Raw genomic sequence first — 13,688 nt, 5'->3', positions numbered from 1 at the left:
CATAATATACATATATAACACATATAATACACAGTGCAGACACACACCACAGATAGAATATATGTGTACATATATGTTACATATATGATATGTAAAAATTTATATATTTGTTTACATTTATGTATTTATATAAATATTTTGGCCTTATATTCATCTGACATGTTCTTTCATTCAACAGAAATCTTCTTGACAGAGACACATTCTCTAAATCTGATCCAAGTAAGTATCTGTTATTTTCTTTTTGAAGCAGTCTACTTATTTTTCTTACTTGATTTTGTAAAAATTGTATGAAACTTACAGTTCTTGTTTAAATAATTGTTTTAAAGCACAGAAAGAAAGACAGGGGATGGTGTCAAGCCTTGCATTCTCATCTACCTGGGCAGTAGTCTGGCTAAAGAGAAGGAGTTGCTTAGCACTTTGGAGAGTAAGATGAAAATGCAGATATAAGACAATTCACTTTGAAATTAAAACCTCATGGTACGGCTATATGATAGAAATTGTGTTTGAAAGGCGACCATAATGAACCATAATTTTAAGTGGTTTTCCCACAGTAATACTTTTCCTTCTTTTTTATAAATAAAAGAAGTATATAAAGGCATGCTTAACCAAGTGAAACATACAACATCATCTTGTATGAACTGAAATTTTGATTGCTAATAATGTATATTAAAAAAATTGGAGATAAATTGTACAATGAAAAAGACAGTTTAAATTGGAAAACAGCAACATTACTATATAAATCAGCAAGTGTTTCCAAATCTTGAAATAGTTAGAAATGTATATCCCATACCTCTCCATCTCTACAAGTACAGGATGATTTTGATTTAGGGGGAGGTTTTGTGAGATGTTAGGATTTTTCAAGTAGTCATTGGGGAAAAGGCATTACAATGTGGGTATTAAAAGTTCCTAGGGCTCACTTGACAGATGAGTGGGACTTTTTTTTAAATCCCTAATCTTTACTCCAAAGCCTTCATTTCTCTTTTTGTGACTTCCTTTTGTGGTTGACAAGATTGCTTACCTGTTTGTAGCTATTGAGGGTGGGAGTTGCAAATGTTAAATACAGAAAATGATATGCTCCAAATTGTCCTTCTTGTGATGGCTTTGAGCATTATGGGTATCTTAGGAAGAGCTTGACTAATCTTTAGTAACATGAAATATCTCAAACTGTTAAACTATAGTTTAAAAATTTTATGTGTCTCTGTAGCATACTGTAAAGTTATGTGAAGCAAAGTTCGTGTAGACATTATGTATTATGTAGACATTAGCAAATAATTATTGTATATTTTTGTGTTTAGGTCTATGCATGTTAGGTTCTAAAGATCTGATACAGTTTCTTGTTTTTTCACAAAAGTTTTTAGTCATTTAATGTTTTACTAGCAATTTTCTTAGAGGAGGAATAAGCCCAGGAATTACGAAATCACTTTGATGTAGCTTTTGGACAGCTAAAGCATAAATTATATACATTCATATCTTATATTTATAAAAAGACATTTATATATTTACTTTTTCTTCTTTTATAGTTTGTGTCTTATATGTACAAGGAGTTGGAAATAAAGAATGGAGAGAGGTAAGCATTAGAAATTTTTTGAATATCATTGTGCTGGAAAATATGGTCGAAGTTACAGTTTGGTCAAGGTGATACTTCCCTGATTTTAGTTATTTTAAGTCCTTTTCAACCCAAAGATTGCATTTTTTAAATTTATGAGAGTAATCTTTGTGTTTGTTTTTATTAATCCTCAATGTTTGTCTGATTTATGACCTTCCTGTAGAATATTCTAGCCTGGAAACTTGTATTTTCCTCAGTGTAAAGTAAATTTTATGTGTTGCAATCCTTACATAATTGAAGGCTAGATTTAGTCTCACTTTTAGAAGTCAACCGCTGATTTTTATAAAATATTGCTTTAAAGGGTTTAAATGTGATGCTTGATATCAACTGTCACTTACTTTTTGCTAGTTAGTAATTTATTATTTGAAAATAAAGTAAAAACTCCATTTCCTAATACAGGCATACTTTGTTATTTATTTATTTGTTTTTTATTATGTTCATTTAGCCAGTATATAGTACATCATTAGTTTTTGATGTAGCATTCAGTGAATCATTAGTTGTGTACATCACCCAGTGCTCATCACAACATACTTTGTTAATGAAATAAAAGCTGAGAGGCAGAATTATTATTTTGGTTAATTTGTATTGAGAGCATCTCCATGTTCCTGTGGAAGGATGATCACTAGAGGGGAGGGAGTCTATTAAAATAAAAGGCATTTCTCTCTGCTTGTAGTTCACTCATTTCTATCTGCTTCCTATCCTAGGAAGTCAGTGCATTGTTTTAATAGGGTTGCAGTTTCTGGTGAGATTCCTGAGGGAGATTTCTGTTATTTGTTGCCATAGATTGCCTTGTTGCCCAGCCATTTTACTAGTGTGTCTCAGCTGTGAGATAGAAAATAAGACTGTAGGTCATGGTCATTTATTCTCAAAACTGGCAGAATAAACCAATTCAAAAATTGTTCCCACAGATAATGGGTCAGTGGGATACTGAGCACCAGTTTCTCATATTTAACTGCTTATAGACCTTTCCATGTAGTTATTTGAGCTTCATCTCAAACTCTACATACATGAATGTAAATTCATCACCTCTACCCTATGGCTGCTGCCTTTGCTCTACATAGAGCTAATAACGTCATCAGCCGAAATATCAAACTGCGATTTTTGTAGCCATCCTAACTTTCCTTCCCACACCTTCTTTATTTGTCAGTTACCCAGTGGCGTGAATTCTTTTTTGTTAAAAAAAAGAATCTCAAATGAGCCACTTCCTTCAGCAGAACTATGTTCTCTTTTGTCTTCTCTGTTAGGACATTCTCCTGAATCCATGCTCCTCTTTCTTGTTCTTCTATCTAATTATTCCTTTGATTATGTTCCAAAAAGATTTGCTGTCTCTTGTCATTTGCTCTAGAGTTCCTTTGTTTAAAGGCCTGAGGCAATCCAATGGATCTGCTGACTGCCCATTAAGAGTCAAGCTAGCTGGGGTCGGGCACTTACCAGGAGTGTTCAGAAAATAACATTGTGGGGCACCTGGGTGGCTCAGTGGGTTAAGCCTCTGCCTTTGGCTCAGGTCATGATCTTAGGGTCCTGGGATCGAGCCCAGCATCGGCCTCTCTGCTTTGCGGGGAGCCTGCTTACTCCCTCTTTCTGCCTGCCTCTCTGAGTACTTGTGATCTCTCTCTCTCTCCGTCAAATAAATAAATAAAATCTTAAAAAAAAAAAAAAAAGAAAAAGAAAAAGAAAATAACATTACTTGAGGGACCAGTAAAGGAACTGAGATAAATATTCATAAGGTACTGGACCAGGCATCTGGGCCAATGCAGATCTCTAGTGATGAAGTTTTCTTATTGCCTCTACAAGATCTTTCCTACTGACTACTGTTCTCAGCCCTTTAGATATATTCGCTCATTTATTGTTTGTACAATAACCTTAAGAAGTGATGCTATCATAATCCTTATTTTACACACAAGGAAACTAAAGCACAGAAAGCTTAAGTGACAGGATGAAAGTTATCCAAATATAAATCACAGAGTGAGGATTTCAGCCCTGGCCATTGGGTCCAGAGCCTTTGTTTTAGACCACCTTGCTTTGCAGAATCCTGATCTGGTCCCAGCATTCACCTTCTGGTTTTGTTAATGGGAGGAAGTTCTATAAATTGATTTTTGAGCTTTATTCTTATTTATTTCAGCTTGCCTCTGAATGAGAGACAAATAGGAAAGAAGGCCTATTCTTCAGGGAAAATAGCATAATAAGAAAATAAGACAGAAAACAAAATTCTACTTGTTTATTTTTTCTCCTTGAAGGAGTAAGAAGAGTTAGTAAGAGGAACTAATACTCAAAGGGAGTATAAAAACAAAGTAGAAATTTAGAGAGTGATGAGAAATAGGACCCAGAGTTACATAGTGTGGATAGGAACAGATGGATGGAGAGGAAGAGAAACCAGTTAAGAGGTAATTTCAATAAACAGCATTTCAGAAGAATTAAAAGTGTTAGTAACTGGAGAATAGTCTGGAAGAATAGAAAGGAAGTGCCAGATGCAAGAAAGAAACAGTTAGGAGCTGAAATCCATTGTATTTGGCAGCTATTTGAACTTGCTAGTTAAAGGAAAGGTGTGAAAAAATTAAATACTTTATATGTATATTATTAAATCACCACAAAACCATTTGAGAAAGACAGTTTCCTTATTTTGAGAGTCAGGTGATTTAGTGGTTTAGGGTATGCACTTGACCACTCAGTGTCTGTTTCCTCATCTGTAATGTGGGAACTGATGATTCTAGCTCATATAGTGGTTAGGAAGATCAAATGTGAATGACTGATAACTGTGTCTGGCACGTAGGAAACATTATATGATTCAGGATACATTGGGACCCTAAGAGATCAAAGCATTTCTATAAGGATAACAAAACTAGTAAATGGCAGGTAAGTAAATTCCCACATTATAAAATTCTGTAAGATTCATTGCATAAGCCCAGCAGTTGATGGGAAAATGACCTATGGGATTTACTTGGCCTCAAACCTAATATGAAGCAGTTGTGTTACACAGCTGCTAAAAAGCTAATGCAATCCGAGGACACATTGATGGATGTGCCATGCTTACATCAAAGAAGATAATGCTATTATGTTGAACTACATGAAATTGTCATTTTTGTAGGTCAATGGTTGAGTGTTGGCAATTTTATGTGATTCAATCAAATACTATTGTATTTTGCTCTGGTGGGAGCAAATCTGGAGTGTTACTTTTCTGTTCTCCATCTGAGACTGTCAGAATGCCAACTCCATATTTTAGGAGGGCTGCCATCTTGAAGAAAGGGATAGAAGCTATGCTGTATGAATAAAAGTCATAATGAATGTCTTCAAACTCTTGAAAGTATTTTCAGTTAGAAACGGTAGTACAGGTACTTGATATTGAAACAAAAAAGGAAACAAAAAATTTAGCTCAGAGGATGGAGTGACAGAGATGTTGTTTAAGCCACTGTGAGGAAGACTTTTTTTTTTCTTTTTTTAAGATCTTATTTATTTATTCGAGAGAGAGAGGGAGAGAGAGAGAGCGTGAGTGTACAAGCAGTGGGAGGGGCAGAGGGAGAGGGAGAAGCAGACTCCTTGCCGACTAGGGAGCCCATCCTGGGGCTTGCTATTGGGACTTCTAGCTCGTGACCTGAGCTGAAGGCAGACGCTCAGCTGAGCCACCCAGGTGCTCCTGTGAGGAAGACCTTTGTAATACTTAAGAGTATCCCATGGTGGAGTGGGTTTCCTAGAACTGTATGCTGGCACTCTAGTGGATGTCCTGTTTCTGGAAGCATTTAAACCGGGGTGGACTAGTTTATCAGGAGTGAAATTGGACTCAGTTCTAGTTTCCTTACAAGTCTTCTTTTTTATGAGACGAGAGAATTCAAAAGTTGTCTAGTCATTTTTTTCAGCTCTTCCAAGTATCTTCTAAGTATTGAATATTATTTTACAAGATAACAGCAAAAACCACTCTGGTAACTACTCTCAGGATATTTGAAATCAGACAAGTAGAACAGTATTATTGCTACTTCATTGATAACTTTAAATATATCCACCCATTTATCCGTTTGACATATGTTTGAGTGCCTGTTTTGTAGCTGCAGTGGTGGATAAGATTTTAAAATAGTATTCTGCTTCGAGGAGCATACAATATAGTTGGAGAATTTTATTGGCAATTCCAGGTACTTGATATAGTAGTCTTACTATAGTAGTCTTACTATTACTGTACTGACTTAGGTACCAACACTGTATCAGTAGTATAGTGGTTGTCTTTGTTTTTGAATTTAGTTGTATTCTGGAGAAGTATGTAGTAACTAGCTATATGATTCTATGTTCTGGGATGAATTACCTTTAGATAGTTAAAAGTAATAAAAAAAGAAAAAGAGTTCAAACCATATTGAAACAAATGCTCTAACTAAAGAGAGAAAAAATATTTAAAATTGATCTGTAGTTGAAGTCTGTAATTTAAAAATCATATATGACACTGTTAGAATTACCTGCATGTCTTCTATAAATTCTGATGATTGCAAATTATCAAAAGCTCTTGAAGTAATTGATATTTTTAAACTAAAATTATTTCAGTGCATAATAGTTTGGAGTTAGAAATGATACTTAAGTGTCATGAATGATGAAAATATGAAAACCTCTTAGTGGCAAGTGGAAATGGCAAAGTATTATCCCTGAGGATGTACACTTAACTTTGAGGGGTTCTGAAAATGTTGCAATTAACTTATCTGAGTTAAATTTTAGTTATTCATAGGTAATCTCCTTTGTGAATTCCTCTTAAGCATTTAAAATTATAGAGTTGGTTTTAGATTCTCTAAGTTAGTATGGGCTGAAAGAAAGCGAACTGAAGTTTATATAATCCACAGCGATCCTAGTTTGACAGTAATCTGCTGCCACATGTTGATTACTATAGTCTGTTGTCTCTGCTTCTGAACCATTCCTCTGACATGGAGCTACTTTAACGTTTATTCATCTCCACACTGAATCATATATGTATAATACATAAACACACAAACATATTCAGAAAAGTTGAGAATATTGTTCATAGTCCAGCTTACATCATACCTGACCCAACAGACTTTTCTGAACTTAATACCTAGAATTTCCATCTTGCACCATTAAAAATCCCATAATTTCTTTATCTTTCTCATGGTCCTTGTCACCTTCTATGGTTGTATGATATGGTTGTATGATAACCATTCAACAAACATCACGGTCTTTTTTGTGAACTTACTCTCTTACAAGTATGTCTAAGCTTCACTTTTCAACTCAGTGCTCCTTAAAGGTCAGCCTCCTACACTACAGCACTTAGGCTGGGGCTTTGTTCTTAGAGGGTGCTCAGTTAATATTTGCTGAAAGGTTAAACTTGAGGATACCCTCAAATAGAGGCACACACTTGACTCTCATGGTTTCAAAACTGAGAACCCCCTTAGATCGTTTAGTATGAAGGTCACATTTTTCAAATGAGAACATAGGAGTGGTATACTAACCAGTTGTGAGAGCCCAGTGCTTGTTCTGCTACACCCTATCATAACTTGAACTACAGATTTTGGAATTGGAATTACAGCATCACTTGAAAACATAAATGTTTCTTGAAGCTTAGGGGATACTAATGAGGGAATGAAACCATTCTCTCCTTTTTGTCCTGTAGAAATACTAGATGGACTTTGGGGTGGGTATGTGCTCTGGTGAGTGCTGTGAATTGTGTTAAGACTGATGATTCACAGACCTGTACCCCAGGGCAAATAATACATTGTATGTTAAAAAAAAAAAAAAAAAAGAAAATACTAGAGTGAACCAGGAAAAGTTATTGATACAGGATGGGAAGCTCCCCCCAATCCTTAGGCAGACCCCATTGCTGAGGCCCTGAGCAGATCCTGTATGGCTGCTGATAGCGCCTTCACTATTGAACACAAGCTGTCGAGCAGTGGAACATTTCTGTTTTGTCTGTTTTTTTTTTCTATTTTTTGAAAAAGACCTTAATGACAGAATACTGCTAAACATTCAGTCTGCAGACATTATATTCTTCTCAGACATTTGAAGGGGTCTCACAATGTGTATCATTACTTCTCCAATGTGGTTCATTGAGGGGTTGTAACAGAAGATACTGAAGTTCTATTAGAAGAACACTTGTGCAGTATGTGGTGGGAAGAATCTTCTTTCAGTATCTTCTGTGGTATATGTAGTCAGTCTTAAGGCATTACTATCTTAGCAAAAATATTTTGTGTGCCCCTCAGGATAATACTGTATATATTTGAATTCCCAAGGTCAGCCATACCGGTTTTCGAAAGAGACCTGTGAGCCTTGAAATTTTTTTGTTTAGGAAAGGACATGAAGTAGTTTTGCAAATATTCCTGGGTACAGATGATTAGAGGCTATGGCTTAATTTAAGTTGTCCTTTCTTTATATGGCTCAGTTAAAAGTCTTTTAACTCTGAATATTCTGTGACCAATTGAACAAGAATCATGCTTTCAATAGAATTTTGCTGATTATTACTTGAAAAACAAATCCAGGGGCGCCGGGGTGGCAAAGTGGGTTAAAGCCTCTGCCTTCGGCTCAGGTCATGATCCCAGGGTCCTGGGATCGAGCCCCGCGTTGGGCTCTCTGCTCAGCAGGGAGCCTGCTTCTCCCTCTCTCTCTGCCTGCCTCTCTGCCTACTTGTAATCTTTGTCTTGTCAAATAAATAAATAAAATCTTAAAAAAAAAAAAAGAAAAGAAAAACAAAGCCAGAGTAATTTTGGTCCCTTGAGTTAATTTTTCTTGTTCTTATTTATTTTTTATTTTTTCCAGCTTTATTGAGATCTAAGTGATATATATATATATATATATATATATATATATATATATATCATTATGTAAGTTTAGAGCATACAATGTAATTTGATATATGTATATATTGCAGAATGATTACCAAAATAGGCGAGTTAACACACCTATCATCTCAATATGATTGTGTGTGTGTGTGTGTGTGTGTGTGTGTTATGGTGAGAACTTTAAAAATCTACTCTTAGCAGATTTCAGATATATAGTATAGTATTGTTAACTATAGTCACTATGTTGTACATCACATCTTCAGAACTTATTCATCTTTGGACTTGAAGTTTGTATCCAGTGACCACTTTTGCCCATTCCCACCACCCTTGACAACCACTAGTCTCTTCTGTTTCTATGAGTTTGTTTTTTTTAGATTCCACATAAAAATGAGATCACATAGTATTTATCTTTTTCTGACTGACTTATTTACTTATTACTTAGCATAATGCCCTCAAATTTCATCTATGTTGTCTTGCAAATGGCAGAATTAATTTCCTTTTTATAATGGCTGAATTTCTCTTCTGTTTTTAATATACCCTTTTATTGAAATAAAACATAGCCGAATAAAGGGGAAAATAATACAACACAATAATTTATGGATGTGAACACATCAACCAGGTAACCACCACCTGCATCAGAAATAGAACGTACTATAATCCAGCAATTCTGATTGCACCCCTCTCTCCTCCCAAATCAAACCACTATCTTGATTTCTAGCACTATGGGATCATTTTTTCTATTCCTAAGCCTTATGTAAATGGAATGATATAGTATATGTTTATTTGTATCAAGTTTCATAACTCCCAGTTATGCTGTGGAAGTCTGTCCATGTGTGTGGTAATAGTTCATTATTTTTTCTGTATGGCTTTTTATTTATGAATATAACCCATGCTAGTCTGGATAGACATTTGGGTTGTTCCCAGTTGTTGAATATTATGATTAACTGGTTAGAACATTCTTGTACTTATCATTATATATTTATTATTCTTATTGTTTTTATATATAGGATTGAAATTTGTATACATAGGAGTAAGATTTCTAAACCATAAGTTATACATATTTTCATTTTTAAAAAATTGATATATAATTGACACATAACATTATATTTGTTTCAGATATAACATAATGATTCTATATTCACATATACTGTAAAATGATTATCATGATAAATCTCATTAACACCTATCGCTACATAAAAAGTTTTTTCCCTTGGTGATAAGGCCTTTTAAGCTTAATTCTTTTAGCAATTTTCAAATATACCTTCTATTGTTACTAACTATAGTCACCATGCTGTGCATTATACCCTTGATAGATTTATTTTATAACTGGAAGTTTGTACCTTTTGACCTCTTCATCCACATTTTTCACTCCCCACGTTTGCCTCTGGGGGCAACCACCAATGTCTTCTCTGGACCTGTGAGTCTTTTAAATTTATTTCTTATTTATTTTTTAATATTCTACATAGAAGGGGTCTGGGTGGCTCAGTGGGTAAAAGCCTCTGTCTTCGGCTTAGGTCATGATCCCAGGGTCCTGGGATCAGGGAGCCTGCTTCCTCCGCTCTCTCCGCCAGCTTCTCTGCCGGCTTCTCTATTTGTGATCTCTGTTTGTCAAATAAATAAATAAAATCTTAAAAAAAAAAATTCTGCATAGAAGTGAGATGTTACAGTATTTGTCTTTGTCTGACTTATTTTACTTAGCACAATGCCCTCATGGTCCACTCATGTTGTGACAAATGGCAGGATTTCCTTCTCTTTTTGTGGCTGAATAATATTTGAATACATATATATTAGAATATATATAGATACATAGCTATAGATATATACCTATTTATATAGAACATTAGGATATTAGGTCTAGAATATTATTTATAGATTATTAGAATATATATGTGTATATATATATATATATATATATATATATATAATCTCTTATTCATGCATTCATTCATTGATGGACACCTAGGTTGTTTCCATATCTTAGCTATTGTAAATAATGTTGCAGTGAACATGGGGGGTATCTATCTTTTTGAATTAGCATTTTTGTCTTCCTTGGGTCAATACCCAGAAATGGAATTGCTACATCATATGATGGGCTCTATTTTTAATTTCTTGAGGATCCTCCACACTGTTTTCCACAGTGGCTGCACCAGTTTACATTCCTACCAACAGTGCGCAAGGGTTCCTCTTTTTCCACATCCTCCCAGCACTAGTAATTTCTTGTCTTTCTTTTAAAAGCCATTCTAACAGGTGATATCCCAGGGTAGCTTTTATTTGCATCTCTCTGATGATTCGTGGTGTTGGGCACCTTTTATGCACCTGTTGGCCATCTGTGTGTCTCTTTTGGAAAAATGTTTATCAAATCCTCATTAAATCCTCTCCCTTTTGTTTAATTGGATTCTTTTTAAACTCTTGAGTTAAGTGAGTTCTTTATATATGTTGGATACTAACCCTTATCAGATATACGATTTGAAAATACTTTCTCCCATTCACTAAGTTGCCTCTTCTTTTTCTTAATGGTTTCCTTTGCTGTGCAGAGGCTTTTAAGTTTGATGCATTATTGATTTTGTTGCTTTTAGTTTTCATGTTGGATTGAAAAAATTATCATCAAGACCTATGTTCAGTTGCTTATGGCCCTATATATATATTTTTTTTTTTTAGAAATTTTATGGTTTCAGGTCTTACATTCAAGTCTTTAATCCAATTTGAATTAGTTTTTGCATATGGTTTAACGGTTTCCTTCTTTTGCATTTGGCAGTCCAGTTTTCCCACCGTTTACTGGAGAGGCAGTCCTTTCCCCATTGTTTATTCTTGGCTCTTTTGTTGTAAATTAATTGATAATGCACAGGTTTATTCCCAGGCTCTTTATTCTGATCTATTGATTTCTGTATCTGTTTTTATGCCAGTAGTATACTGTTTTAATTAATGTAGCTTGGTAATATAGTTTGAAATGAGGGTTTGTGATGCCTCCATTAGTGTGCATATTTTCATTTTCAGTCCATACTGCCAAATCATTTTCCAGAATTTTCCATCTGCCATTCTTATTTCAGAGCATTCTTGCTGATGTTTTCTATTATAAGTCTCTTAAATGTTTTCCATTCTGGTTAGTGTGCAAAGGTATCTGGTTTAGATTTTAACTTCCTGATAGTGTGGCTGAACATCCTTTGGCAGGCCTAACAACCATTTGCCTATCTTTTAGGATGTGCATATTTGGCTGTTTCTCCTGCTATTGATTTTTAGGAGTTACTTGTATCTTAAGGATGGGAAGTTTTGTTGCTTATATGTCTTGCAAATACCTTGTGTCCTTTTGTAGCATGGTTTTTTACCATCTGAACTGTATATTTTGGTGAACAGAAGTTCTTAGTTTTAATTTAGGTCGACATAGCAGTCAATTCCTTTATGAACTATGCTTTTGTTTTGTTGGAAAAAACTTTCTTATTTAAAGGTCATGAAGATGTTCCCTTCCCCAGGGTTATATCCTAGAAGTTTTATTGTTTTAAATTTTACACTTGTTTTAGATTTATACTTCCTCTGAGATTAATTTTTGGATATGACTTGAGGTGAAATTTACTTTGATGCCATATGGTATCTAATTGACCCAGGATGATTTATTAAAGAGATTTCATTTCTCCACTGCACAGTCATGTCACCATCATCATAGATGAAATAACTATCTATGTGAGAGTGTTATAGGTTTCTACTGTGGTATACTTTGTTTTAATAACTAAATCTGGTTGTTTGTGCTTGGCAGTTTTTTTTTTTTCCTTCAAGATTTTCAAGGCCAAAGGTTAGCATTTTTCTTTCCTTGTAAAGGACAAGATATAAATAAGGGCTGCATAAATATATATATTTTTAAAGATTTTATTTATTTATTGGACAGAGAGGGAGATTACAAGTAGGCAGAGAGGCAGGCAGAGAGAGTGGAAGGGAAGCAGGCTCCCCGCCGAGCAGAGAGCCTGATGTGGGGCTCGATCCCAGGACCCTGAGTTCATGACCTGAGCCGAAGGCAGAGGCTTAACCCTCTGAGCCACCCAGGTGCTCCAAGGGCTGCATAAATATTTTAAGCTAAGAGGCCCTCTGGTCTCTCTAGACATTATAGCATGAAAGCAGCCACGGACAATACATGAACGCTTGATGATGGCTATGCTCCAGTGAATCTTAATTAATGAAATAAACAGCAGGCCATATTTGGCTCAGAAGCTGTAATTTTCTGAACCCTGTTCTAGAATATTCTTAGGTTTTTACTTTTCCAGAGAAATTTTGGAATTTATTTGCTACTTTATGCACATACATATATATTCACATGCACACACACAGAGACACACTATGACATCTGAGATGGTGTTGAAACTGTATATCAATATCAGAGAATTGAAATATATAAAATAGTATGCCTTACAATATATGAATATGGGTACCCTCTAATTATTTAAGTTTTCTTTGGTTTCTTTTAAGATGTTACAGTTTTTATGTAGAGCTCTTGCATATTTTTAGTTGGATTTAACTTTAGTGATTTAATATTTTTGATCTTAATGTTAACTCATCATTTTTCATTTTTATTTTTTATTGCGATATATAAAATATAATTTAGTTTTTGGATAATAACTCTGAAGTGACTTTGCTCAACTTACAAATAATGGTTTATGGCATTTTAAAAATTTTCTGCATAAACTATGCTGATCTGCGCATTACAGTTTTATTTTTTCCCATCTAATCATGATATTTATTGTGCTGACAAGTACTTCTTGTACAGTGTAGAATAAAGGTGGTAATAGGAAGCATCCTTGTTTTGTTCCTGGTCTTAATGGTAAAGTTTTCACGTATACATATTGAGATGATTATATTATTTTTCCTTATATTGTGAATGTGGTGAATTACATGTTTTATTTATTTCTGGAATAAAACCAACTGATTCATAATGTAGTATCTTTTAAATATATTGGTTGGTATGCTTTGCCAATATTTATTAGAATTTTGTATTTATGTTATAAGTGATATTGATCTACAAATTTCCTTTCTTGTCATAGACTTCAGATTTTGTTGTTTAGGTTAGGCAGGCCTCAATAAATATGCTTGAAAGTATTTCCACTTTTTCTATTTCTGAGAAAGTATATGAACCTTTAATGTCATATCTTAATTAAAATGTTAAGAAAATTTTGCTGCTAAAGCATTCTTAGCCTGGACGTTTCTTCGTGGGATATTTTAATTTCACATTCATTTCCTTTCTTACATGTATGTTTACTCAAGATTTCAATTTCTTCTCTGTCAATTTTGTGTGCTACATTCTTCCAAAAATTTATTAGCTTTGCCCAAATTCTCGTTTATTG

The 13,688-nt window shown here is 34.4% G+C and overlaps 1 protein-coding gene across 1 annotated transcript in view; it reads left to right on the top strand.

Annotated features, from left to right (window-relative positions):
* The window catches only part of CPNE8 (copine 8), a 217,568-nt gene that overhangs the window by 30,253 nt on the left and 173,627 nt on the right, over window positions 1-13,688 (top strand). Inside the window, exons 2-3 of the mRNA XM_082739027.1 lie at window positions 179-219; window positions 1,521-1,567. Of these exons, the coding sequence (XP_082595153.1) occupies window positions 179-219; window positions 1,521-1,567 (88 nt within the window). The remainder of the gene's footprint in view (window positions 1-178; window positions 220-1,520; window positions 1,568-13,688) is intronic.

Source organism: Mustela nivalis (assembly GCF_964662115.1).
Source record: "Mustela nivalis genome assembly, chromosome: 7".
NCBI classification, from domain to species: domain Eukaryota; kingdom Metazoa; phylum Chordata; class Mammalia; order Carnivora; family Mustelidae; genus Mustela; species Mustela nivalis.
Note: the sequence above shows the minus strand (reverse complement) of the source record. Positions and strands in the feature narration are given on the sequence as shown.